General features: G+C 49.9%; 1 protein-coding gene across 5 annotated transcripts in view; it reads left to right on the forward strand.

Annotated features, from left to right (window-relative positions):
* The window catches only part of Apba2 (amyloid beta precursor protein binding family A member 2), a 205001-nt gene that overhangs the window by 172940 nt on the left and 5729 nt on the right, over nucleotides 1-26332 (forward strand). For 4 of the 5 annotated variants that reach the window (XM_075952872.1, XM_075952873.1, XM_075952875.1 and 1 more), the window contains exons 5-13: nucleotides 245-325; nucleotides 1741-1777; nucleotides 14811-14956; nucleotides 15877-15912; nucleotides 17624-17710; nucleotides 18920-19105; nucleotides 22534-22713; nucleotides 23780-23992; nucleotides 25044-25163. In XM_075952872.1, the coding sequence (XP_075808987.1) occupies nucleotides 245-325; nucleotides 1741-1777; nucleotides 14811-14956; nucleotides 15877-15912; nucleotides 17624-17710; nucleotides 18920-19105; nucleotides 22534-22713; nucleotides 23780-23992; nucleotides 25044-25163 (1086 nt within the window). The remainder of the gene's footprint in view (nucleotides 1-244; nucleotides 326-1740; nucleotides 1778-14810; nucleotides 14957-15876; nucleotides 15913-17623; nucleotides 17711-18919; nucleotides 19106-22533; nucleotides 22714-23779; nucleotides 23993-25043; nucleotides 25164-26332) is intronic. The other variant, XM_075952877.1, reaches the window with a different exon arrangement.

The raw sequence follows: 26332 nt of genomic DNA on the forward strand, positions 1-26332 counted from the left end.
TTATTAAAATAAAAGTAATAGTAAATAATAAAAGTTAAGTAATTAGAAAACACTTTAGAAATACAAAAGTATCATATTTATTGTATAACAGTTTAATGACATGTGTATGAATACTTGGACATATTTATATGTGTCCGTATACATGTGTATTTTTTAAGATTAAATCTCATTGTATATCCAGGTTTTTTTTAAATCTCAGCTCAATTTTCTAATATATAAACATAATGAACGTTCCCATTTCCAGGTTTGCAATGGCTTGGAGCAGCCGAGGAAGCAGCAACGCTCTGATCTCAATGGACCAGCTGACAATAACAACATCCCAGAGGTAATCTTCTCCCAAAGATGAGAGTTCTGGACCAGAGTTCTCATGATGAAGCTGCTGGCTGTGTTATGGTCAGCTCACTCTCCTAGTTTTAGGATCTGGAGAGAGGAAGTTCAGATCAAGTTTAGTTTAGGACCACTGTCTGAGGAAGAGATGTCAGTTCCCTGTCCTGGGAAGAGGGGACTCACATATCCTGAGGACTCACAATTGCACTGTGTACTGTTGGTGCACTGTTGATGGTGTGGGAATCCCTGGTGCTCCCTATGATAGCATAGGGATCCCCGATGGTCCTCAATGATGGTGTGGGGATCCCTAGTACCTTGCAATGATGGTGTGCAGATCCCTAGTGCTCCCCGATGATGGTGTGGGGGATCCCTGGTACTCTCTGATGATGGTGTGGGGATCTCTGGTGCTCCCCAATGATAGTGTGGGAATCCCTGGTGCTCCCTGATGATGGTGTGGGGATCTCTAGTGCTCCCTGATGATGGTGTGGGGATATCCTGCGCTCCCTGATGATGCTGCGGGAATCTCTGGTGCTCCCTGATAATGGTGTGGGAATCTCTGGTGCTCCCTGATGATGGTGTGGGGATCTTTGATGCTCCCTGATGATGGTGTGGGGATCTCTGGTGCTCCCTGATGATGGTGTGGGGATCTCTGGTGCTCCCTGATGATGATGTGGGGATATCCCGTGCTCCCTGATGATGGTGTGGGAATCTTTGATGCTCCCTGATGGTGGTGTGGGGATCTCTGGTGCTCCGTGATCTTGTAGAAACTCAAGGGTAGCCTGGATTTCTCACAAGCACACTCATTTTTTGACAGGCTTCCCTGTGCTGTATAGATGGTCTATGAGTAACCCTACCCACCAGATACTAGCAACCAGTACTCTGTACCTCAGTTATGACAACAAAATGTCACCAGACATTGACCAATGTGTCCTTGAGGACAAAAATCATCGTGATTGGGAGCCACTGGTCTAAACCAATAACATGGCTATCTGATTCAAATTAGGGCTCTGGAAAATTACCTTTTCTCTCTGGGGTAGTTGAGACACGATTGTCAAGCCCTGTTGAGATAGTTGTAGCCATCCCATCTCTTTATTGTGGTCCTGAAGACACACCCAGGAAATTCTCATGCCCAGTGGTTTGAGAACCATTGGGCTGACTGCTCTTGAGGCTCCTTCTAACTATGATGTGCTAAGTTAGGGGTTCTTAAAGACTGGCTTGTGGGCTTCTGTGAGCCTTCTTAGCATCCTCTGTCCCGCTAAGACCATCTTGCTGTGTGGATCTGATTTCTTAGGAACACCAGCCATTCGTGGGGTTAGACTGTTCCAGCCCAGGGTGGTATACATCTTGAGATAGTTCTTGTAAGTCAGCCTTTTGCAGTTATTGTGTTTCATTCTCTTTGTTATTTCTCAACAGACAAAGAAGGTGGCATCGTTTCCAAGCTTTGTGGCTGGTAAGTGACTTCAAATTGGATCTCTCGGGAGGCGGTTAGACTTTATGGAAAAGCAAATGGTCCTTTTGTGCGTGGGTTTCCTCCAGAGACTCTTCCTTGGAAAGCCCTGTTTCCAACAAGGTGCCCGCAGGCATTTGACTCGTTGGGTGCTGCATTAGCCCACTTGAGAGAGGGGCTTTCCAGCTCATCTGCCTGATTCAATGTAATGAACAGCAAGGACCATTCATGTTTTCCCCTCACTAACTGCATCGCCAGTGACACCGAGGGCTGGCTTAATGCATTGAGAGGTGTCTATCTGAGCAGCTCGCTGGGATCTACTTTTCATCAGCGTGGTTATAATGACATCCAAATGCTGGCTGTTCCTTTTCACGCCCTCTTTCACTTTCCCTCCCACCCTTTCCAGGAGTAGCAGTGCCTGTTCATATTCCAGAAAGAGCAAAGCAGACTGTCTTGATTGGCTGGTTCTGTGTCAGTGTTTGGGGTGGGGGCGCTCCTATTCAGCTTTTGATGAAGCTAGCTTACAGTGGCCTCATGTATCAGGTGTCCTTGGGTCCAACATCAGAGCAAAGAAGTTGGCCTTTTCTCTGCCAGGAGAATGTTTCTTGCCTCTAATGGGTTATAATAAACAATGTGAGTTTTATTAACTTTTTTCAAATAAGCTGACAATTAATTCCTATGAATATTTATAGGAGCAAAGTAAATGGATCTTCAGAAACAAATGGCTTCAAACCTTTGTCATTCTGCTTTGCATTGATGGTAAATAACCAAAACCGTCAAGTTCTCCTTTAAGGATGAGCTCAAACCAGGCTTAACCAGTTCCAACTGGTTCACTGTGGTGACTGTTATTACCAGCTTAATGCCATTTAATTTAGAAGAGTATCAGTTTTAATTGTGAGGACTTATCTAAAACCCAAGTAGATGACTCCATGTTGCCCAACACAAATAGACTCAAATGGGTTTTGTCCTGCAGTTCACTTGTGGACTTGCGGCTTTAGGTGAATTTTTACTGGATCCAACTGGCTCCAGCTGATTTCCATTAGTTCACAGCAGGTGACTGTAGTCACCCGGCTGACTGTAGTTCTTCCAGGGTCTTATGATTGACAGGAAGAGACCACGCCCATCTTGTCACTCCCCAGTAGGGCATGGCTGGGTTCTGATCTGAAGGAGGCAACATCAATGAAAAATATCCCATCTCTCTGCACCACTTTTCTTGTTGGGGTGAAGCTAAAATGGACGTGACTTGGTCACAACCATTCAAGGCTATGGGGCCTTCTGCACCTAAGAAATGGATTAGTCAATAAATCATGGCTTCATTTGGAAAGAACTTCAAACTGTCATGGTTAGCAGAGACAGCGCAGCAATCTTAACTCTGCAAGGGGGGGGCGCATTCCAGCAGCTGTCCATGTGTTCCATCTGACTGTGTCTCGGTACTTTCTAGAAGGCTCATGTGTCTGGAGCTCCTGAGACTGTTTTTCCCCACATTAGAATGAGACAGAGCCGTCCCACCAGCTCAGATAGATAAACTGCTTGTGGGCCGCTCACATTAATATGGAAAGCTCACACTAGTGTGGTCAACTCACAAATTAGCACTAATTTAGGAGAGAAACTAACTGGTCATTATGAAAATAGGAAAACCTTAATCAAAAGCCCATCTCTTCATCCAAGAGAATTTACATCCAACAAATGTGACCAGCAGTCACAGAAAATGACAGAAAGGGATAGTGGTGAGTATCACAGAAAAACCTGGACTCTAATGAATTTAAGGGCAGCATCTGATGTTAGACACCTTTACCAGCTGGGATGGGCCTGTGTGCAAGGACCCACCTGACATTTGCTTAGCGGAGAAGCATGTTAGGGGTGTGAAGAAATCTTGAGGGAGCCACTGACTACTCCGTGACTGTAATGTCAGGTTAGCTTCCTGGCTACGCTTGGTCTTGTCTTCCGGTTTGTAACCTCATTGCCTGGATGACCCCAGCCATTGTTTCCTGTTCCAGCAAGGAAAAGAAAGAGAAATGCCCAAATCAACCACCGTCTCTCTCTCTTCATATTAAGGAATTTCAGTACCACAAGTGAGTAAAGGGGCTAGGAACGTGTCTCAGCTATTTAAGTGCCTGACGTGTAAGCATTAAGACCTAAGTTCGGATCCCCAACATCCATGTAAAAAGCCATGTGTAATGATACCCAACACTTTTTGGTGAGCTTGAAGACAAGCAGATCCTGGAAATTCATTGCCTACTAGCTTACTCAAATTCATGAGCTCTGGATATGATGTTCAAAAGTAAGGTGGAATGTGGTCATGGAACATGCCCAACATTGACTTCTGGCCTCCACATACATGTGCCTGCATGAACACATACACATTATACATACACAAGAGTGAAGTTGTTATCTGCCTGAGGTTGTATTTTCCAATATCCTTCTAAGCCTGTTCACCAGGCTTCTAAGAAATAGTTTTTCAGCTGTATCAATGAGCAGCATTGTTATGACAAAGATACTTTGATTAGCAGACCGTGTCTAGGTGGGAGAATGTCAGCTCTATCAGTGAGCACCATTGCTATGATCAAGATGGCTCTGTATCTAGGTGCGGGGATAAGAATCATTAAGGGTGTCACTCTTCTAATCAGGATGTCTCTTGGAGGGTCCCTGGAAGCTCCGTGTAAGTGGTATGAGAACTACATGACCGCGAGAACTCTTGACAACAGGAGGTTTTAAAACCGCATGAGGTCCATACGCTCTTCATAGTGGGAGCTTTGTACCCGCACAGCTGAGCCATCCAGTGGACCTGTTAGACTAGCTATGGACATAATTATATGTAGATTCTGGCCAGAAGAATCCTCACACTGTTCAGATTATTTTTTTTTAAAGTTTTCAGCTGGAGCTTTTATTTTTTTTTAAGTGAATCTGATCCATCTATAAATTTTTTGGTGTAAAGATACAAACAGAGGTCACGTTTTGAGCACCCTGTACTCAAGCAGCTGACTGGCTGTGGGGGAACATCATTGGTGTGGAGGGTACTACCTTTGCTGTATCTTCTGGCTCTGGGTCCATTTGGGGATGGTTCCCAGGTCCCAACGGAAGCTACTTTTCTCAGGATTTACAAACATGTATAACTTGCTGGAGCTTATATGTGCTCCTACATCCCCACCCCCTCCTGCTGCCATCCTCTCCCTGCCCCCCCCATCTTCCCTGGAGACTTGTCTGGGGCTATTTTTCTATGTACATTTTTGGGTCAGCTTATCTAGGTACATACACAAAATGCCCTCTTGGAGTCTTTATTTGGTGTCCATTCAGTGTGTCTAGTTAGAGGAGAAGTACCAGCTCTAGAGCACAGGCGTCTCAGACGTCCAGAGAGGCTTCTCGCCCCATCAGGTCAAACGTGTTTATCTTTAAAGCTTGTCTGGAAACTCTGACACATGTCCTTTTCCTTTATTCTTTGGTCCTTAATCCCTCTTCTTGTTTTGGTAAATGTTATCTTTTTGCTCCATTACATTTTCCTGACTTGTTTGTAGGTACAAAGAAACCTATTGATTTCTTTCCTATATTAAATTCTAAACCATTGGTTCGGTCAGTTTTCTTAGTTTTATTTTCCCCTAAATAAATTTTTATTTGTCTTCTTGGCTCTTCCCTGGCTTAGAATCACACCATCTACAAATTAGAATCCCTTCCACTCTCCTTTCTTGTTTTCCATAAATTCTTCCTCTTATCTCATTGAGTTGGGCAGAAAATAAGAAATGGTGTTATATAATAATGAGATATGCCCACTAGTTTTTTTTTTTAAGATGTAGCGTTCTTTTAAAAGATCCATCCTTTTGGTTTGCTATAAAATGTTCACACATACAAAGCTTAGAAAGTCATACCTATCGCCATGTACCCTCCCTGGCTTCAGGCTCACAGTGCCTACCTCCTCGTGACCCATAGTGCTTAACCCCCACCTCCACACTCCCCAAGTTCTCTAAGCAATCCCATTTTTCCTATAAGTAGTTCAACTTATGTATCTCTAAAATATAGGAATGCTATTAAAAACCGTTGCAATGCCATTGCCACAAATGAAGCTATTGGTCATTTCTGTGTGTCGCTCAGCACCAGCTCTTGTTTGCATTTGCCCACGCACATCTCAATAGAGATCTAAATCAGGTCCCCAGTGAGCCTGGCTGATACGTTTTATAATTGTCCCCCTCCTTTTACAGATTCTCCACTCATCTGGTCTCTCTCTGTCTCTGTCTCTCTTCTCTTTCATTGCTGTGATAAAACACTGACCAAAATCAGCTCAGGAGCAGAAAGGTTGATTTGGTTTATATTTGCAGACGACAGTCCATCATTGAGGGAAGTCAAAGCAGGAACTCCTGCAGGGATTTGAATCAGAAGCCATGGAAGAATGCTGCTTGATGGCTTGCTCAAAGACCCTATGCTTACCCAGCTTTCGTATATAATCCAGGTCCACCTGCTTGGGGAAAGTAGTGCCTATAACGAGCTGGGTTCTCCTCCATCAGTTAGCAATCAAGACAAGACCCCACAGATATGCTCACCAGCCAATCTAATCTAGGCACTTCCTCAAGGGAGGCCTCCCAGTCGCCCTTCCAGATGATTGTAACAAGTTGACAAAGCTAACCATGATTGCTTGCCTTTTCACAGTGGTCTTGATGACACATTGTGGGAGTCTCTGTATCATTCATCCAGTGACTCTTTATTTGCACTCTGGGATTGGTTGATTGTATCCTGATGGTGTCATCTGCATGGCCCTCTGTCCATGTCTAGGAAAATGGTCAGGGTATAGATCGAGGGCCAATTATAATAAGTTTATTTCAGTAGCGCTTCTTAGATAGTATTACATCTGGCTATCCCTCTTTCCTTTTTTTTTATCAGCAATGAATTTATCACTGTCTAGATCCATTTATTGGTTATTCTGATAGAATCATTTCCCTGATGTTGATTCTTTGAACTCCTATACAGATGAACTTTTCCTGATTCTAATGCACACAAGAAACACTGTCTGTCTTGAGTTTTTCTCTTTAACAATGTTTAAGATAATGGGTTTCCCTACCAATCTATAAAGGTGAATGGCAGACTTCTGTACTGTAATTGTGCATCCTTGACTTGCAACCGGGTAGGGTGGCCCTGAAGACACCTTGCTTAGGGATATTTCGTGTGTCTAACCAACAGGCATTGTGCTGTTAGTCCCTCAGTCTTCAGATGGCCTCAGTATGTTCTAATATTATATTCTGGCATAATTCAAAACTGCTTTGTCCTGGAATGGAATCATTTAATCCTTTCATCATGGAGCTTGGGGGATACTGTTGAGAGAACACAGTCTGGGTGCAGTCGGGCTTCCCTGGTGAAGAGCTTCAGAAGGGAGAACATGTGGTGTGCAGGGAGAACATGTGGTGTGCAGGGAGAACATGTGCTGTGCATGTATGACAAAGCTCCCAGCAATCCCACCTCCTAACGGTTACAGTCATGCAAGCCCCTCACGCTGTTCATAAGCTGGGAAAAGTGATTACTAGGATGTCGCCTCCAGAATTAGGTTATAGGAAGAGCGCAGTGTTCGCATCACTCCATCTTGCCTGTTCTCGAAGAGAGCCAAACTGCTCTGCTGTGGTCCTGAGCTGCCCTGCAGAGAGGCCAGCAGGCAGGGGATCTAAGTCTCTGCCAACAACCACGGCAGGGAACTTGGAACTGGCCTTTCTTGTTCAGGCCTTAAGACTGTAACAGGCTTCCCAGCTACCTTGACTACAGCCTCCACAGAGATCCTGAGCCAGAGGCCCCAGCTGAGAAATAGCTGTGTTCCCAAGATAATAAGTGTTTGGTGTTTTAAGCCACTAAATTTGGTGGTAATTTTTATGCAATTATACTCAATAAACAATAACTAGTGTGCTATATTTTCAAAGTTGCACCGCATACTGATTCGTCCTGTTATTTTGCCAGGGCTCCAGGGCTCTTGTACTCATGTTCTCTTGATCCCGTGTCCCAGGCTCTGATTCTCAAAGTGATTATGCATTTGTCTCATTCTGCTAATCACACTCCAGTCCCGGAGATAGCAGTATCAGCGTTGCCAAGGACGCAGGGCTGGAGGCTCAGTTAGGATTTCCTGGCCTTCATTCTTCGCAGCAAGGCTCAGCAGGGACGTACCACCAAATGGCCTCAGGAGGGGAGGGAACTGTCTCCACGGCCCATGGGGAGTCCCTGGTACCTCTCTTCCCACAGCAGTCAATCCCAGACCAATACTGTGTCTTGCGGTGGCTTTTTAAAAATGCTTGACTCGTGTTTAGTTGTTTGATTAGGTCACAAATGAACATTCAGATTCCTTTGTTTCATTTTTCTTTTAATTCTGAGGGCTAAGCTTTTGTCAGTATGATTACGAAAAGTACTTGCATGGGTCTAAAGTCACAACTCAAGGTATGCTGTGTGCTGAGGCGTCCAGTCCTGGATCCTTCTTACCTTCTGTCTTCTCTCTGGATACTTCTCCATATAGACAGCCATTTGTAACATTTAACATGGCTTCCTTCAGATTTCTAAAATGCTCTGTTCCTTCTAAATGCACACATAATGCATAAAAGTCTTTTAAGTTTTAAATAGGATTTTATGGGGGAGTTATACAAAGTTTCTTTACACACTTGGTTTATGCTGTGGTTAATGTTTCATGTGTATTTGTTGTGAGCTTACCTTCCTCTGTTTAGGTAATTGGGGTGAATTTAGATTTTTTTTCCTCCATCATGCCTTCCTTCTAACGCTAGCCATGTGCCCAGGAGCTGCATGGTACTAGTGGCGTTCCAGACTGCTCAACAGGACTCCACTGTAGGATGGCTCCTGCTCAGCTGTGCCTGAGGGCTTCCCAGGTTTTTGCCTTTACAAATAATGCCACAGAAAAATATGCCCAGACACAAGCTAATGCTTATGGTGTCCTCAGCAGAGTCGGAGACTGGGCTGGACTTGGCTTTGGCCTTCTCTGTCACAGCTTCTCCTCCTGCGGCCACTGAGCCTTGCCGTTCACTGTGTTCTAAAGCACCACTCCGTGTCACTACGAGTTGTCCCTGTCGATGACAACTCTGCCTCTGTCAGGTCTGAATTTACAGGTAGCACCATTTATAAGTAGCACAGGCCCAAGCTGCTGCAGAGTAGAGCCTTGCTGGGCTAGGCTGGTGTGAAGAGAGAAACACTGTAGACCCCAGAGCCTTTCCAGCGAGGCCCGGAGGCCATTCTTTCCCCTCTCTGGGGCGCCTTCCCATGGGTTGGCTCTTCATGGACCTGTGTGGCTTCCTTGATATTTGGTCTGAAGAGTCCCCCTAGAGTGACATGTGAGATCTGTGGCCTTTCTGAGGCTGTGGAGACAGGCGTCCCTCTGCATCATAGTCCTCACAAGATCTGGAGCCTCTTCTTCCTCGCTCCCTCCTACTGCATCCATCTGCCTGCCTTGCGTACCTGCACACTGGCAATCCTCTTCTTCTCTTCAGAGCCGGAACTGGGGAATGGCTCACAGTCTGCCCCTGCCCACGCTCCTCACCCTATGGGCTGGCTCCCACCTGCTAGCCCTTGAAACTGCTCCAAGGTCACCGCTGGCTGTCTTGTCAGGATGCCCAGTACACGGGGGCCCCTTGTAGATGGCCTCCTGCCAGCCCAGTACAGATGGGCTTGCCTCCTCTCTCTCTAAACCCCTTCTTGTCATGATGCCTGGCAGAGCTGGTTCCTGGGGCCTCCTTCTGCCACCTCGCTCCCTGTCCTCCCCACAGTGACTCGCCCATGCCTGCAACTTTAGTTGGCATCTCTCACTGCTCACTCTTATCCTGTCGTCTAACCTGGGCTGTCTTCTATGCTGTTCTTGGAAGGCGCTCTGGCCCCTGCAGCTAAACTGGTCCAAAAGCCCCACCCCAAGGCCAGTGCTTTTGCAAGGAACCCTTTGCAGTGAGTAGAAGCTCCAGTCATCTAGGCACAGATGTAACGTCTTTCCAGTTCCCCTCAACCGCACCTCACATTCAGCCTGAATTTGGACTGAATCTTCCATTCCCATCATCCTCATGGTCTACCCCAGCACCCTCTCCTGCTTGCTTGGACCCCTGCAACGGTCCATTAGCTGCTGTCTGTTCTTCCTCTCTGTTTTGTCCCTCTAGAGAAAGTGGTGTGGTTGGGCTGCTTCCCCAACTGTTAGGCCAGAGTGGCCACCTTTGGAATGGCTCCAGAGTCCTCTTATCTGGCCAGCGCCTTTTCTACACTCTGAGTTATTCCAACCTCTGGCTCATTCCTTGCACTGGGTCGTCTGGACGTCCTTTAGTCCCTCTGAATTGCTTCTCCCTCTGCCACCTCAGGACCTTTGCACCTGCTCTTGCCTCAGCCTGGAAAGTTCTCTTCTGTGATGTACTGATGTCGTCCCATGTTATAGACTCCCACCCGCTGGCAGCCCTCCTCAGGCGCCTCAAGAGGTCAGGCCTGCTGCTCCTCCTTCGGGGCCACACCTTCCCTTCCTGGCACTCACCACAGTCCTTCATGATGAGCTTGTGTTGGCCTGTGGACTGGTGTCAGCCTCGTCCTCTAGCCAGTGAGCCATGTCTTGTGACATCACAAGTCCTCCCAGGCAGGATACTGATTTGGGGAAAGTTATTTGACTTTGCTGAAATGGTCTTTCTCATCAAATGGGACAATGAGGTTAGTTCCAGGGCATTGTGAAGGACTGGTGGCTGGGACTCTGCTTCCACACAGGGCTGGTGAGTGAGATCTGGCAGCCACACCCAGGGCTCCCAGCTGCAGCTGCACAGAGTTCTGTCTACTTAGAGCTGTGCTCCAGCCTCACAGCTCTGCCCTCTGGCACCCAGGGAGAGGCCGGCAGTTTTGGAGCTAGCAGCCTCTGCCCACTCCTAACATGGTCCTCCCCAGGTAGCAGAGATGGGTGATCCCAGGTACAGCTCCATGAGACCCCAGCAACTCCCTGTCCACAGAGCCAGCAAGAAGCCTCAGGTCCAAGTACAGACCCCAAGGTCACGGATAGAGCATATGGACTCTCCAGGGCAGGAGCACAGGCTCTTTAACCATGCTGAAAACAAAGGCTGCTTCACATAGGAAGGACAGTGTCCCACACCCCTGTCAACTGTACACACGGGACAGTATGCTGTGTGACTCAGAGCAGCACATTGCCCTCTGGGTACTCGGGCTCACCTGTCTGTTAAGCCTTTGGAGTTCCTCTGCTCGCCATTGCCCTCTGCTGGTGTCAGCTAAGGGTTGCTGCTGGAGTTGGGCAAAGGAAGAACTAGTGCCCTTCACACACAGGGCTGGCTCTGTGCCCTCCACTGCTCCAGGCAGTCCGGTCCACAGTTCTTTCAGGAGCATGAGCCTCATCAAGGTCCAGAACGCTGGTCAGGTCTCCTGGGAACCGACCAAAAGAACCATAAGGTGGCAGCCTCTGAGAGTGGGAGTCAGATTCAGAGACCCGTCCCTGCCCTGCCCTCCCACCAGAGGAGAGGACACTTACCTAGCTTAGGCTCTGGTATTGGCTGAGCCTCACCAAGGGTAGATAAAGGCTCTGTATCACCCACAGAACACAGTAGTACTCCCTCTTCCTTTACACACACACACAAACACACACACACACAAACACACACACACAAACACACACACATTATTACACTGGGCCCCACTTGGGGGAATGCAGACCTATGAGCTATGATACAGACATCTCTGACCTGCATTCACTGGAGAGAATTTAGCTCAAGGTGGCCTGTGATAGAAAAACTGAAATCCTTCAGCCTGAAGTTCCAGAAGTCAGAGTGGCAGCATCTGGGTTGTGATAGTTCCTGTTCTTTTGTGTTGCATGGCTTCTGAACCCCCTGTCTGGTATGCCTGGGCAAGGACCATCACTGCCAATAGCTACCTCCAGACCTAGGGCTATGATGCCTTTGGAAAGAAGAGCCTGATGAGGCCCTGACATTGGAGAGCTACAGGGATGGTTGAAGCTGTCTTGCCCTCGCGGGCAGAGTATGAGAGACTTTGCTTGAGAAAGCTACTGTGGATCTATGAATTCCAGAGGGTCCTTGGATTGGGAAATTCCTGACTGGGGAGGAGTTTCCTGATTCCACTCTGCTCCACTGTGGCTGTCTTGCAGTTTGAGCATGCCTGTCCCAATCCTGGGGCTACTGAATTCTCTAGGCCTGCCCAGGGGCGGCTGACCAGGGCCCTTGCTTCACCCCCTGAAGTCTTAGCTGTATACTCAGAGAAAGTTCAGAGGCCCAGCCACAACAGATTTGAAAGTCAAAGCCTTGATTCCTCTTTTTTATTCTTTGAGAAATAACTCTGGACATTTTCATACCCCGTTGCTCTGTCTCACCCTCCCCCTCTCTCTCCAAACCCTTCCCCAATAAGTCCCCTCTTTCACTCCCTTTTCATGTCTTTGTGGTGTTTTGTCTTCATGGTGTGTGTGAGAAACAGAGACAGAGGAAAGCAGAAAGACACACACACACATACAAGGAGAGAGGGGGGGAGGGAGGGAGGGACACACACATACAGAGAGAGAGAGAGAGAGAGAGAGAGAGAGAGAGAGAGAGAGAGAGAGAGAGAGAGAGAACCCACTGTTTTACTGGCAGCTTATATGGCATAGGTGAGGGTTTATTTACTGGAATATGACAGCTTGCTAGCTTGCTAGTAGTTATGCCCCTGAAGAGTGACATCCCTCCGTGAGCAACCATTAATAGATCCTAGGGAGGGAAACCTCATGATCCCTCCCTCTTCCATGATGAGATGTCGAGCAACCCAGTCTTGTAGAGGGTCAAACCACAGCTGCGTTGAGTTCACGGGTCAGGAGTTTCTCTGAGTGTTGTGACCCCTTTGCTCCCTCTGTCCCCACTCAGGGTGAAGTAGCTGGCTCGTGGAAAAGTGCTGACTCACACACGCCATCTCCCTGGGACGAGGTGCCTGGCCACCAGATGCCAGACCTGTCTCCCTCAGGTGCCAACAATTCCCTCAGACTTCTTCTGTCATCTGAGTTTGGGCTAAGATAATCACAGGCACTTTGTTGCTTTAGTAATTGAAACTGTCTTCCACAGCGGCTATTGCTCTCCACCAAGAGCCAAGAGCTCCTCATTGCTGGAAGCTCACAACCCTGCCATTCCCCAGAGGAGTATGGGGCCAGTGTGTGAGGTTCAGAGCCACAGCATGTCCCACTCCCATCCCCAGCAACTGGTTTCTCTCTCCCCTATCTCTCTCTCTCCATGTGTGTGTATGTATGTATGTATGTGTGTAGCATGTGTCTGTGTGTATATATGGCATACTGGTGGGTAGCACTGTGGGATAGGAGCCTGACAGTCTAGGAGAAAATTCTAGATTAGAGGAGCTTGCTGAGAGTCCATGCCAGCCTGACACCCACCAGAGAGCTTCAGCTGGATCTTTCTGACCTCAGCGATCACCACGCTCTGTGCTATGGTGGGAGGCCGGAAGAAGTATGGTACCAAAGGCATTGCCCAAGCAGCAGGATGCAGCTGCACTAGCCATCAGCAAGGTGACAGCGACTGTGGTGTGATTATTTGCTGGGCATCTGGGTGCTTGCCGGATTGCCAATTTGAGCCCAGAAAGCTCGAGCTTATTCATTGCAGGAGGCAGAGCCCCCAGGAGAGCCCTGTAGCATGGCTCCTTCCCAAGGGTCTCCAGATGGAACCCTGTCAGCCAGGCCACATTGGTTGTCGTGGTGAAGGGTGTCCACCTCTGGACACAGGCTTGAGAAAGGACCACCTCCCATCCTCCTTGACTCGTCACACTTACCTACAGAGTTGTACAGTGGGGCACGCTTCTTCCCCAAGGATGTGGCATGGTGGGGGAGCTCAATGGCTTTATACTGGTGTAAGGGCTATGCCAGCAGACCGGAAGTCACTGGAGCATCCATCCATGCAGGATAGTCAGGGAGATCTTGACCGGCAGCAGGCACAGCATTGTAAGCCTACATTAGGTTGCCTGTTGGCTAACTGTGGTCCCACCTAATGTTATAAATAAAACTTCAAGAGGATACACCCTGCACATTCAGTTCCATTTGCCTGCCTCAGCTTTTGCATCTCAAGTGCAGAAGTCAGCCCTTGCAACAGACAGGACAAGCCGTGAAGTAGTCACCATCTGTCCCTTATAGAGCCTGTTAGTGGACCCCACACTAGAGTTGTGATGCCCGGATAGGAACCATGAACCACTAACCTGCAGCCTTTAATGCTTCAATTTATTAAAATAACAGCCATCCCTTCCTTGATGTCTATGGAGAACTGGTTCCAAGATCCCTTTGGCAGCCAGTCTACCGCTGCCCGTATCCTTTGTCCTTCGCACACCCTCCCCCATGCTCACATTTATCTGTGTACGCCTTTAAAGCAATGACAACAATAGGCGTGTCATGTGAACATGGCTCCACTGTAGCTTCTCAGGGAATAACCACAGCAGAAAGTCTGCACTTGGCCTAGCATGGCTACAACCATCTCGGGTCTCACTTCATAGTGCAGGCTCTGAAGCTCACAGACACAGGGCATCTGCTGTGCCTTCGGGGACAGCCAGTCTTCAACCACAGTGCTCAGGGCACCCGTGTCCAGGGGTCTTGCACTGCACGGTTGAGGCGGAGCAGGCCATCAGAGCGTCTGTGATGCTGCCATAGTCTAGAGGCAACAGATAGAATCAGGGCCCTGGTGCCCTGCTGAGGCCTGGTTTGGGTGGGATGAGAAGCTGCAGGCTGGCAGCAGACTGGACAGGGGAGGAGAGAAAGTCCCCGAAGAGTTCAACATGGCCCTTCACGTACCTCCATGAAAGCGTGGTAAGTGCCTCTGTGTTTGGAGGCAGTCCTTTCTGGGTCACAGCGGGTGCGTGTCACCCTGGAAGCGACAGTCGGCTGGGGTAGAGGTCCCCTCACCACACCATTCCATCCAGCCATGTGTCAGTTGTGTGACTTGTACTGGCCTCCACTGAGCTGCAGGCCAGCTGCACAGCTCCGTCCTCCCGCTCCACCGTCCTGGTGGCTGTTCACCTTGTGCCGGGCCGGGCATGTGAGCCCTTGGTTCTCTTTCAGGGCGTCACTCATTCTGTACCTCCTCAGTTCCAGGGCCCTGCGAGCCAGAAGACCTCATCGATGGGATCATCTTTGCAGCCAACTACCTGGGCTCCACCCAGCTGCTCTCTGAGCGAAACCCCTCCAAAAACATCCGAATGATGCAGGCTCAGGAGGCTGTCAGCAGGGTCAAGGTGGGGGTACTTCCAGACCCTGAGGGTTACTTGGATGGGTCCCTGGGGGAGCTCTGAAGCGGGGACTACATAGGCTTCAGGAGCTTTGCCCAGCATCCCAAACCTGTAGCCTAGCTGGCCAATGCTCAGCAGGGCAGAGTCATCCCTAGCTCCTCAAATGTGGTCCAGCCAGTCACTGGGAAACAGTCTTTTAAAGATAACTGACGCTTCTAAAGCATCCCAGTCTTTAAGCATATTTGTTTGGAGCCTTAAATCCGGTCCCAACCGTGTATTTTTAGCACCAAAGTGCTTCTAGAAGCAGGGAGAATACATCAACTGTCACTCAAATGCATAGCCTCGAGGAAAACCGGCACACGCAACGCTCTGTAGGCTTTGGGGCCTGTGTGGTTTTTCCAGCAGGTGATGATGAACAGGTGAAGCTAAGTTAGGTCAGGGGAGGGGACATGATGACAGTATGAGCTGGTGTCCCACCCTGGATAAGGTGGAGCCCTGAATATACTGTCAGCCTGTGGGAATGTAGAGGAACTATGCTCCCCTGCTCTCACTACACGCTAATCTCCTTGGATGGAAGCAGAGGGCACCCCGAGACCATCTATGCTGGTGAAGATAAGCAAAGTAAGGAGAACTCGGGCTGGACCCAGCCTGCCCCTTTGGGCCTTATGGCTCCTGACCCACCTTGGCCTCTTTCCTGGTCCCTGATCCCATCCTCGGGTCTATGGAGTGGTCGACAGTCATTTCTACGCCTGGCAGTGGCAGGCATGAATGGTCTGTCTTTATTGTGTGTTCTCAGTAGGGTGGTGACTGTCCAATGGTCCCTGCAGGGGACTTGCAGAGTCTGGGTTTTCTCTGTAAAGCACAAGGCTGAAATAACCTTGCCACAGCTTCCTTCCTGATGTTCTTTTCTCTTCCATGCTGCTCAGAGGGTGCAGAAGGCTGCTAAGATCAAGAAAAAAGCGGTGTGTAGAACCCATGTGAGCCTGAAAGAGCGTGTGTGTGTGTGTGTGTGTGTGTGTGTGTGTGTGTGTGTGTGTATGTGTATGTGTGCCTGGCTTCCTTTGTGCATGGGGGCTTCTGGTGGGCATTCAAGGAGTACCACAGAGCATAAGTTTTCCTTCTCTGTTAGGAGAATGCTGGATTTGGGAATTAAGCCATATTGCTTTTTTTGTTGTTGTTGTTTTTTTTGTTTTTCGAGACAGGGTTTCTCTGTGGCTTTGGAGCCTGTCCTGGAACTAGCTCTGTAGACCAGGCTGGTCTCGAACTCACAGAGATCCGCCTGCCTCTGCCTCCCGAGTGCTGGGATTAAAGGCGTGCGCCACCATCGCCCTGTTCATATTGCTTATTTTAATGAGCTGTTCCTATCTACTGTCTCCCATGTCCTGGAGCAAGGTTCATGTCTGCAGAACTCTGTTTTGCATGGACACTCCTAAACAGGACATCTGCTTGGACAGCGTAGAGTGTCTAGAACTTGGCTTGCCTCATAGTGTTAACTGTGTTATTCTGATATTTGGGCCGTTAGTTTTTACCCACTAAACTGGGACAAAGAGTTTGTCTTGGAACTGCCCTCTCTCCCAGATGTGGTTCAAGGCAGAGCACCTGCCTAGGGAGCAAAGGTCATGGTATGCACACCTAAGGAAAACTAGAAAAAAGAAGAAAAAGGAAGGAAAAGAAGAGTTTAAGCCTGGGTAGACTTTCAAAACTTAGGTTGACAGTCATTGGTTTGTTGACCTGGTCATTTCGTAAATGCTGGTTATTTTCTATGTACTTGTATAAAACTCCAGCAAGCTTGGTGTCAGAGGGCCTTGGTAAGCCCATGGGAGACATAGCACCGTGGCTTGTTATCCATCCCACTTTCTTTCCTTACATGTCAAAGACGAGAAATCTAGTTTCCTGTGTCCTCAAAGCGGCAACGTTCTCTGGGGCTGTGGCCAAAGGACCACACCTGCTGGGCTCCCTTTCCCTACAGGGAAAAACAGGGTGGAGGGGTAGAAGGTAGGGGAGTAGGAGATGGGGGGATTCTATCTCAGTGCCACTGTGAGGTGATCAGTATCTTCAGGGGTGTGAGAAACAATTAGAAGCTGTCCTGCTTAGGGGCAGGCCTTGAGCAGCTAGCTACTCAGCTCCAGGGCTGAGTTGCTTCCAGTGGAGACCACAAAATGTGACAGTTTCTCCTGCACCTCCATGTCACTGTCAGGCAATGCTCAGCCCTGTCCTCCGTCTCTCCTGGTGGTCTTTGGAAGGGCAGTCATGTGATTATGAACATTTAAGTAGAAAGGAAGGGCTTACATCTGAAGCAAGCTTCTTTGAGAACATTTTCCCCCTGTCCCTGTCTCCACCCTCAAGAATGTCCCTGGAGGGTAATGACAGTCACCGTCGTCACATCCAGCAAGAATTAGCCAAGGGACCCTGCTTGCTGCTGGGGTGGGGGGGCAGTAAGACCCCAGCCAGGCACTTGCTATGGCAAGCTGCCTCTTTTCCCTGTGCCCTGTGCCCTGAGAGCTCGCACTCAAAAGGGGGCTCCCCACCACGCATGCATGTAGGCTTCCAGTGGCTGCCCCATTTTGGTTTAGTGTTTCCTTCCATGTCACCTCAGGGTCGCTAGAGGACAGTATAAGGCAGTGAACTGTGTTGGGCCTCTGGGGTGTGACCACATCTGTGGTTCTGTCTTAGAATTCGGAAGGCGATGCTCAGACGCTGACAGAAGTAGACCTCTTCATCTCCACCCAGAGGATCAAAGTTTTAAATGCTGACACCCAGGTAAGCACCGGACAGACAGCTGTCCACATCACCATAGCCAGCTGTTGCGCCTGGGGCCTCGGCAGAGCAGGCGTCCAGCTGCAGGAGAGCTTTTCTCGGGAGGACCGTGCTTCTATTCCTGAGTTCAAGGTGCTTGTGCCAGAATGCCGTCTCCCAGGGACAGGGGAATGGGCCATCGAGAGAGCTAGTGAGTTTATTCCAAGTCGCTGTTTAGAGTGAACTGGAAGGAGAGGGCAGCAGGACAGTGATTTGAATGGAAAATTGGAGCACTGGCAGATGGCTACAGGGTGGGGACAGGTGAGTGGGTAGAGGCTGAAGTGACCAGGCGTGGCCAGGGACAGCGAGGCCACTCCAGTGGCAGCTTCTGTCTGAGGAGCCAGAGCTGGGCAAAGATTTGGGAGCTCTGGCTAGCAGCCAGCGTCTCAGTTGCCAGTGTCTCATTGACAAAGACTCGGCCCCCACCTTCCCAGTGCTGTGGCTGATGAGCCTCCTCATAACCTTGGCAGCAAACAGACCACTGCCTCGTCAGGTGTATGCAAGGCAAGAGGAAGAGAACTCCAGAGGTCAGAGCCTCAGAGACACCAGATTTCCCTTTGTGACAGGAGAACAAAGGCACAAAGGAGCAACTGATTAGTTTTTCAGAGCCTTTGTGTGCAGCGTTGTTAGGAAGGGGTCATGGGCAAGATGCCCAAGGAGATTCCCATCAAGTGACAAAAGTCATCAAGAGTAATGGGCCTGGCCAGGGACCATTATGGAGACTTGCTGACCACAGGCAGGCTCGCTACTTCTTCTTAGAACTTGTGGCAAACTCATCATTGGCTTTGACACAGGAAAGCCGGGAGGACATGAAGTCAGCCTATGTGAATGCATACGTGTTACTGGGATGCGCTCCAGCACATGGATGCTTCTCCTCCATGGCTGACTAGCCCCACCCCAGGCCACTTTGTCAAGGACCATTGTGAAACACTATGTCAACTAGAGCTGTGGCCCTCAACAAGGGCCGCTTCAATACCCCCACCCTGATATTTTTGGTTTTGGTATCCAGTGGGTAAGGCCAGTGATGTCAGTATCATCATCCAGTGTACAGGACAGCCCTGCCCTCTGCACTAGAGTGACCTGGTCTCAAGGTTACAAATCTCCCGTGTTAGCCTGGTTGTTCGAGATGAATATTCTCAGTGCTCCCTGACGTGGCCTCCCCCACCCCCGCAGGAAACCATGATGGACCACGCCTTGCGCACCATCTCCTACATTGCAGACATCGGTAACATCGTGGTTCTGATGGCCAGACGCCGCATGCCCCGGTCAGCCTCTCAGGACTGCATTGAGACCACCCCTGGGGCCCAGGAGGGGAAGAAGCAGTACAAGATGATCTGTCACGTGTTTGAGTCAGAGGACGTAAGTAAGGCTAGGATGCAGGGTGTGGGGAGCTGGCTGCTCTCCCGAAAGCCAGCAGTCACTTAGCTCCAGAGTCCACGCGTGAGAGGAGTCGGCGCCTTTCCTCACACTTGCGTCTCTGAATAAACAAGTTTATTTCCCTTCATAGTACGGGTGCTTCCGGAGCTGTTAAATACATCACAACTATCTAACCAAAGAAATCATTCTGCATAGCCTGTCGCTTGGAGATAAGTTCATTTTTGCCTAACTTTTCTCTTATGAAAATGCACATGCTTACATGCCAAGGGTGCATACATGCACACGCTTACATGCCGAGCATGCACACATGCACACGCTTACATGCTGAGCATGCACACATGCACATGCTTACATGCCAAGGATGCACACATGCATATACATACATGCCATGGATGCACACATGCTTACATGCCAAGGATTCACACATGCACATGCTTACATGCCAAGCATACGTAGAAGGATGTGTCTTCACCAAGATTATATAGGCTTTGCCTTTGCTGTGTTTTTTTTAACCATGTAACAACTTAAAACATTTTTTTCAAGTTTTAAATACCAAAGCTGAAAGATCCTAGGGTGACCAAAGCCTGTAATACCAACTCCTCTGAAGCCGAGGCCGTGGGATCATTGTGTCAATCACAACTGCCAAACAAACAAACAAACAACAGAAACAGAACCTGAGGTGACCATGGGATAGGGGGGCTCCAGTGTCTCCATGGGGTCCTTAGCCTCCAGGAAGGCTATGTTTGAGCTGTTACCTTTTCTCTGTTGACCTTCTGTGAAGAGGCCATTCCAAGCTTTTGTCAGTAGTGACAATATTGTGGGAGCACCGATCTCTGCAGGGGCTAAGGCAGGCTCGTTCACAGGAGGGCTTGCAAGCCTTACTGGATCGGTGTAGGTTCCGGGTAGTTCAACATTTGAAACACAGTGTAGAATCTTTCTCTGAAAACAAGGTTCAGACCAGGGTGTGGGAGCTCTTATCTTTTCCCTAAGTCATCGACTGAAAATGTTTTGAAGCAATGGGAGTTTTCTACTAGAAGCTATTTCTTTCTGTTCATGCCTGCTAGTGCATGAGTGTGCACCACCGTATGAGGTTCTGTGCATAGGTGGACAGACAGGTCCGTTTGCTTGGGGATGTCCTAGAGAGCCGGTGTGGTAGATGTCAACTGAGATGCAGTTTGAGCAAGAGACAGCGAGCAGTTGGGCTTGTATGCAGATCGTGGAGGAGCCAGGAATGGGAGGGGCCTAGGCACGGTCAGGGCAGACAACTTTTGGTAGAGACTGAGGTAGGAGCTGTCTTTGTGACTTTAGCTGCCATCCACTGGGCAGGAGATCGAGTTGGGAGTGCAGTGAAGGTAGAACCCAAATAATCCTTGAAGGAGTGAGAAAAAAAAAACTGCTCTGGCTCTGTCAGGCACCTCAGAGCAGCTGCTCAGAGAGGGAACACAATGGTAAGCCTGTTTAGGCCAGCTGCTGAGGCCCGGGTGCCCCTCTGTAAGGTAGGATTCACTGCCCTGGGGCTAGGGCAAGGCTAGATGCTACTGCAGAGATGACTGTGGCGATGTGAGCCCGGAAGCCAGGAAGTTGTAAGCTAGGCACGGCCTCCTCCTGACTTCTTTAGGACCTTGAACCCACCTGCAGGAAGCCACCAGGCGCTGAGGCCCTTGCACCTAGCCCTCAGCTCAGCTGGGGCCTTATAGCAGCCCTATACCCACAGGCCTGGCTGGGAACTGGAGCAAGCAAGGAGCTCTTGTGGGAAGGGCTGGAGCGGGGCCTCAGCTAGTTGACTCCTGTCCAGGCAGGAGGGAAACCAGGATACAAGGGGAAGGGGTAGGGTTGGAAGGCATCAGGGGAGGTAGGGACAGCAAGGGCAGATAAGGACAAAAGGGGAGGTGGGAACCAACGGGGAAAGTGGGGGACAGCAGGCAGTGTAGACTCCATGGCTCTATGGATTGTGCTTGAAGAGGGTGATCTCTCCAAATGGCATGGCCAACTTGAGTCTCTTGGGCATTTCCTTGGGATAAGGAGAGGGCGCATCCTACAGCAGGAAGAGTGAGTTGGAGGATGGGAAGTGCCTCACAGAACAACCTAGGACAGTGGGCAAAGACACCTGATGCCGTCAGTCCGCCCTTCCCAGGTGGAGACAAGGGTTTGGCGGTGGGAGCACTGAGATCCCCCGTCCCCAATCTGTGGCCCTTCTCCTTTGCGGGATGGGTGGTGGTACAGTCCTCCCTCGGCTATTTTCCTCTCAAGAACCCCGTGTGCTCCTGCACCAGTTCCTTTCTTATCCAGGCCGGCAGCGCCACCTAGCGGTTCCTGGGCTGCCGCATCCACCCACTGCTAATATGCTGATGTGGGAACAAGAACATTGTTGGGCAGGCAGTTCAGCCTAGAATCAGTGAGTATTTAAAGCAAGGCCTCGTGTGCGGAGACTATGATCCATCCCAGCTTGATTTTAGATATGCTTATTCATTCGGAAGCACTTAAATCAAGCATTGTGCAGAGGGAGAAAAGAGTTGAAGCCAGACCCCCCTGTTCTTAGATCATACTGAACCAAGGTTTTTGGAGTCACCCTACAGAGTAGGCAATGGCAGGTGTGTGGGAGGAGAAGCAGAGGGGTACTGGGGCTAGGTGGAGCTCACGCAGCAAGAGGGTTGGGCGGGGGAGGCAGATGTTGGATTTGCTATGCACTGAGATGTTCCCCAAAGTCCCATGCCTTCCTAGGGCTGCATGGCTCGGAGCATCCATATGTGGTCCAGGAGACGGCCTCTTTAGATCCTGCCTCCCGGTGTCCTGTCTGTAGCGCAGCCAGGGAGGCAGTCTGTCATCAGCGTCCAGGCTTCCATAGGTTTCTTCCTGGGGCATAGAAAGATATGATCTTCTCGAGAACATGGAGTCTGTTCTGGGTCCCAGATCCATGCCTTGTGGCCCTCAGCTTAGCATACGCTTCCATACCAGAGCATTGTGGCATGCACACCAGCCTCCACCTCTCAAGGGCTTCTAATTCCAGAGAGATAGAATAGACAGCTAACCGTGGAAGTGTCACTCCAGGGGGTGGGGTGGGATCTCAACTCTGCTTTTAGAATTAAATGGGCAAAATAAAAAATACATTACAGTTCCTAATTAAAGCAAGAAAATTTTGTATTTAGCAAATCCTTCTACTTTGTCATTTTCTGTGAGTTTACAAAAGCCTTGCTCTGTCCCAGTATCTGGACTTGAGGTAGCACAGACAACAGAGATTCTCATCATGGTGGCCCGAGGTGGGATGTGACAGACAGCTTTTGCCAGCTGAGAGCCCAAAGTCACTGCCTTCATTGTTTAAGCCCAAAAAAAGGGCTCCTTTGAAGGCACATGGGCACCTAGTGGAGCCTGTGTATCCATGCTTTGGTCTAGCAGGCCTGTTCCTCCCACAGGCCCAGCTGATAGCCCAGTCTATCGGGCAGGCCTTCAGCGTGGCCTACCAGGAGTTCCTCAGGGCAAACGGCATCAACCCTGAAGACCTGAGCCAGAAGGAATACAGCGATATCATAAATACCCAGGAGATGTATAATGATGACCTCATCCACTTCTCAAACTCGGAGAACTGCAAGGAGGTAAGCCACATTGGCTGGGGGTCCCTAGGGGGTGAGCCACATTGGCTGGGGGTCCCCAGGGGGTGAGCCACATCGGCTGGGGGCCTCTAGGAGGTAGGTGGGCCACATTAGCTGGGATCCCCTCCAAAGCTCATTCTGCTAAACCCTGCTCTCCGAACTGAGCCACCAAAGAGATGGGCCAGGCAGCCTGAGTGTGGGGCTGTCTCAATGCCTCCCCATCTCAGCCCACCAGACAAGGATGGCTCAAGGTATCAGTCCACACACTCACCAATGTACCAACACAGAGGCCCTCAGAATGCATCTTGCTCCTGCCTTGGAGCTGTGCATGCAGGTGTGAGATGAGACACTTGCAGTGGAGACAAAGATTCCAATCAGTCTTAATGGCCCCGAAAATGTGCGTCTTTAATGTTGTTACCACTCGGCTTAGCGCAAGGAGATATTTCTGCAAAGCTCATGGGAGGCATCTTGAGAATAGGGAGCCTGGGTGAGTCGGCAGTGAAATTCTGGTAACAGAAGCCCTAGCAGGTCCCAAAGGCCTTCTTTGGGGGCTTCAGAATGAATGAGTCTGCTCTTTGGGGATTAGTGAGGGGAAGATTTTGTGTGTTTATTGGAGGACTGAGTGAATGAATTATCCTGTATCCTTGTTGGGTGCGTGCCCCATCCTGGCTTCTTGAATGTGTGGCAATAGTTAGGCATCGTTAAAGCAAAGAAGAAATAGGACTTTGCAGATGAGAGTAAAGGCTAGACCATGGAATAGCCTCAGAGCGTTTGGTGAGTGGGATAACTTCACGGCCCAGGAGCCCTGCTAGCATCCCAGAATCCCTGCTGAGTTGGGCAAGGGAGGGACTCCCTGCTTATCAGTTCCCAGAATGCTCCTGGGTCCTAAATACTGTTAGAAGCTGGTGCAGGATGAGTCCAGAGGAAAGGAAGTTCTCTCAGCCTCAAACCTTTCCTAGCTGAGATAAACGGGCCTTCGCAGGACAGGATCCAAGGGACCAAGGCCAGTCGTGTCTTTCCCTGGATTTGGCTACCAGTGTGCCCCCTCACAGTGTCCTTTCTCTTGCAGCTGCAGCTCGAGAAGCACAAGGGTGAGATTTTGGGCGTGGTGGTCGTGGAATCAGGCTGGGGCTCCATCCTGCCCACTGTGATCCTGGCGAATATGATGAATGGCGGGCCTGCAGCTCGCTCAGGGAAGCTGAGCATTGGGGACCAGATCATGTCCATCAACGGCACCAGCCTGGTGGGGCTGCCCCTGGCTACCTGCCAGGGCATCATCAAGGTGTGTATTCTGGGATCCTGTGCCGGTGGTCTCCTCAGCCCTGCTGGCTTTGACTCATGACCCTCACTTGAGACTGAAGCCCAGAGAGACCCAGGGATGGGTCCACGACAGTCAGCTGATCCCAAGAGTAGCACATACCTGAAATCAGAGGAAGACCCAAGCTTCGCCAGCATAGGAAAAGGAAGGGGTTATCTCATTTCTCAGCCTGCTGTGCCTGGGATATTCCCAGGTTAGCTCTGCAGGGGGCGTGTCTGGAAGTTTTCTTAGTCATGACAGCCTGTAAGGTAGGCTCTCTTAAGTGGACACAGTACTGGGAGGCTGGTGTTCTTTCTGACCACCTGTCCTGTGAGCTTGAGAGGGCTTTGAGAGGTGCCAAGGCAGAGGAACACATGTAGGTGGGGTCAGGTTTTCATATGGCCCAGTTCAATACTCGAGGTAGGGGGTGCTGGTTTTGGTAGCAGCACCGCAAGCTGTGCTTGACCCCCCCCCCCTCCTTCCTAACCATGAAACTAGAATAAGCCTCTCTGTCCTTACAACATGAGGAACTTTTCTAAGACCAGAATGTGACATGAGGAGCTTTACGAGCCCGTCTAGAGTAGCCTCTATCCAATGGGACAGATACTTACAGGCCCAGCCTGGCTTTTTCAGAGCTACGTGTCCTGGGAGCCCTGTATCTATCTGCATCTCTGGGTGAGCTAAATTGCAGCCATGAAAGGCCAAAGCACTCTGGCCTGGGTTGCTGGGGGCAGACCTGGTCCTCTCTACAGCCTGGAGCTGCTCTTGGCTCCTCACTAGCCTGTCCTCATGCAGTCCCTGAGCCCCCAGCGCCTGCTCAGGTCCTCACTGAGCTAGTATGTTCCTCTTGGGGAGGTCAATCTGTGGAGTGTTTTTGACTATACAATGGAGTCTTCATAGCCCTCGAGAAAAGAAAGTTCTTTTGTATACGGCCTGGTGACAGCTGCTCCCATACCCCCTGAGTGTGACCCTGGTATTCAGCCCCTCAGTTCCTCTTCATGGGGATCAGCTAGTGACATGTCCCCATGCTCTGCAGGGTCTGAAGAACCAGACACAGGTAAAGCTCAACATTGTCAGCTGTCCCCCGGTCACCACGGTCCTCATCAAGCGTCCTGACCTCAAGTACCAGTTGGGCTTCAGCGTACAGAATGGAATCGTGAGTCTACCCCACACTCCCTGCCCGGGCTACCCACTCCATGTGTAGCTACTGGGCACCGAAGGCTGGGGTGCCGCTCTGTCTAGGGAGAGCTGACCAGGCCAGCTCCAGGGAGAACATACAAGCCAGACAGATCTGGATAGAATATGCTGGCCAAGGCAGACAGGGATGGCCAGTGTGTGGCCTGGGATCTGTCAAATGTAGACCAGTGTTCTCTTGAGGTGTATTCTCATCAAGTGCTTACTTGTAAGGGGAATGGCAAACCTTGTCAGCTAGGGTAGCCTGGACACACGGCCAAATGCTGGCATCATTCTCACCATGCTCAACAAACACATCGTTATTTATTATTTCATTCATTCATTCATTCATTCATTCAATTCATTTGCTTATCCATTCAGCAGACATGGCTCCCTATCAGCCTCTCTGGCAGGCACTAAGAAGACAGGAGGCCTTCCTGAAGGAAGGGATGCGGGGCCAAGCATCTACCTGCTTCCCGAGCATAAGTTCTTCCAATTGGGCACTACCTTCTCTGACTTGCTTGACCAGCATAAACTCAGGCTCTTTGGTTTACCTAGTGTGAAGGTCCCGAAGGGCGGAGCTAGTGCCACTAAATGAGTACAGAAGGAACCTTGTTCCTGATTGCTTACCCAGCTGAAAGAGCTTCAGGGTGACGAGGAGAGCATTTGCAGGGAAGACAAGGGGATGTGGGGGCTCCCTAATGACCCCGCAGAAAAGTACTAAAACAGCATTCTAGAAAGACAACTACCACTGAGGGAAACTGTCTTCACTGTTTCCTGTAGGGTCACAGAACCTGGGTAATGTCACAGGTCCCTTTCTGTTTCGGTCATATAGCCTGCAAGGCGGATTGTGTACCGTGGGGCTGGAGAGGGGGCATTGGTAAGAAGTGAGGGGAGGCTCTGGCTTGAGCCTGTGGGGGCTGAATTAAGATGTGTGAGAAGAGAAGGGGATCCCTGTGGTGGGCCAGGTGGGATATGAGCCCCTTCCTCAGAGACCAGAGCAGAGGCAGAGGGCAAGGTGTGTGTGTGTGTGTGTGTGTGTGTGTGTGTGTGTGTGTGTGTGTGTAACAGGGGCGCTGGAGGTACCAAGGGGTTTGTAATACCCTATCACTGAGGAGGCCTGTAGGGTAGAGGGAAGCCTGTTTGGGGGCA

Source organism: Microtus pennsylvanicus, chromosome 18 (assembly GCF_037038515.1).
Source record: "Microtus pennsylvanicus isolate mMicPen1 chromosome 18, mMicPen1.hap1, whole genome shotgun sequence".
NCBI classification, from domain to species: domain Eukaryota; kingdom Metazoa; phylum Chordata; class Mammalia; order Rodentia; family Cricetidae; genus Microtus; species Microtus pennsylvanicus.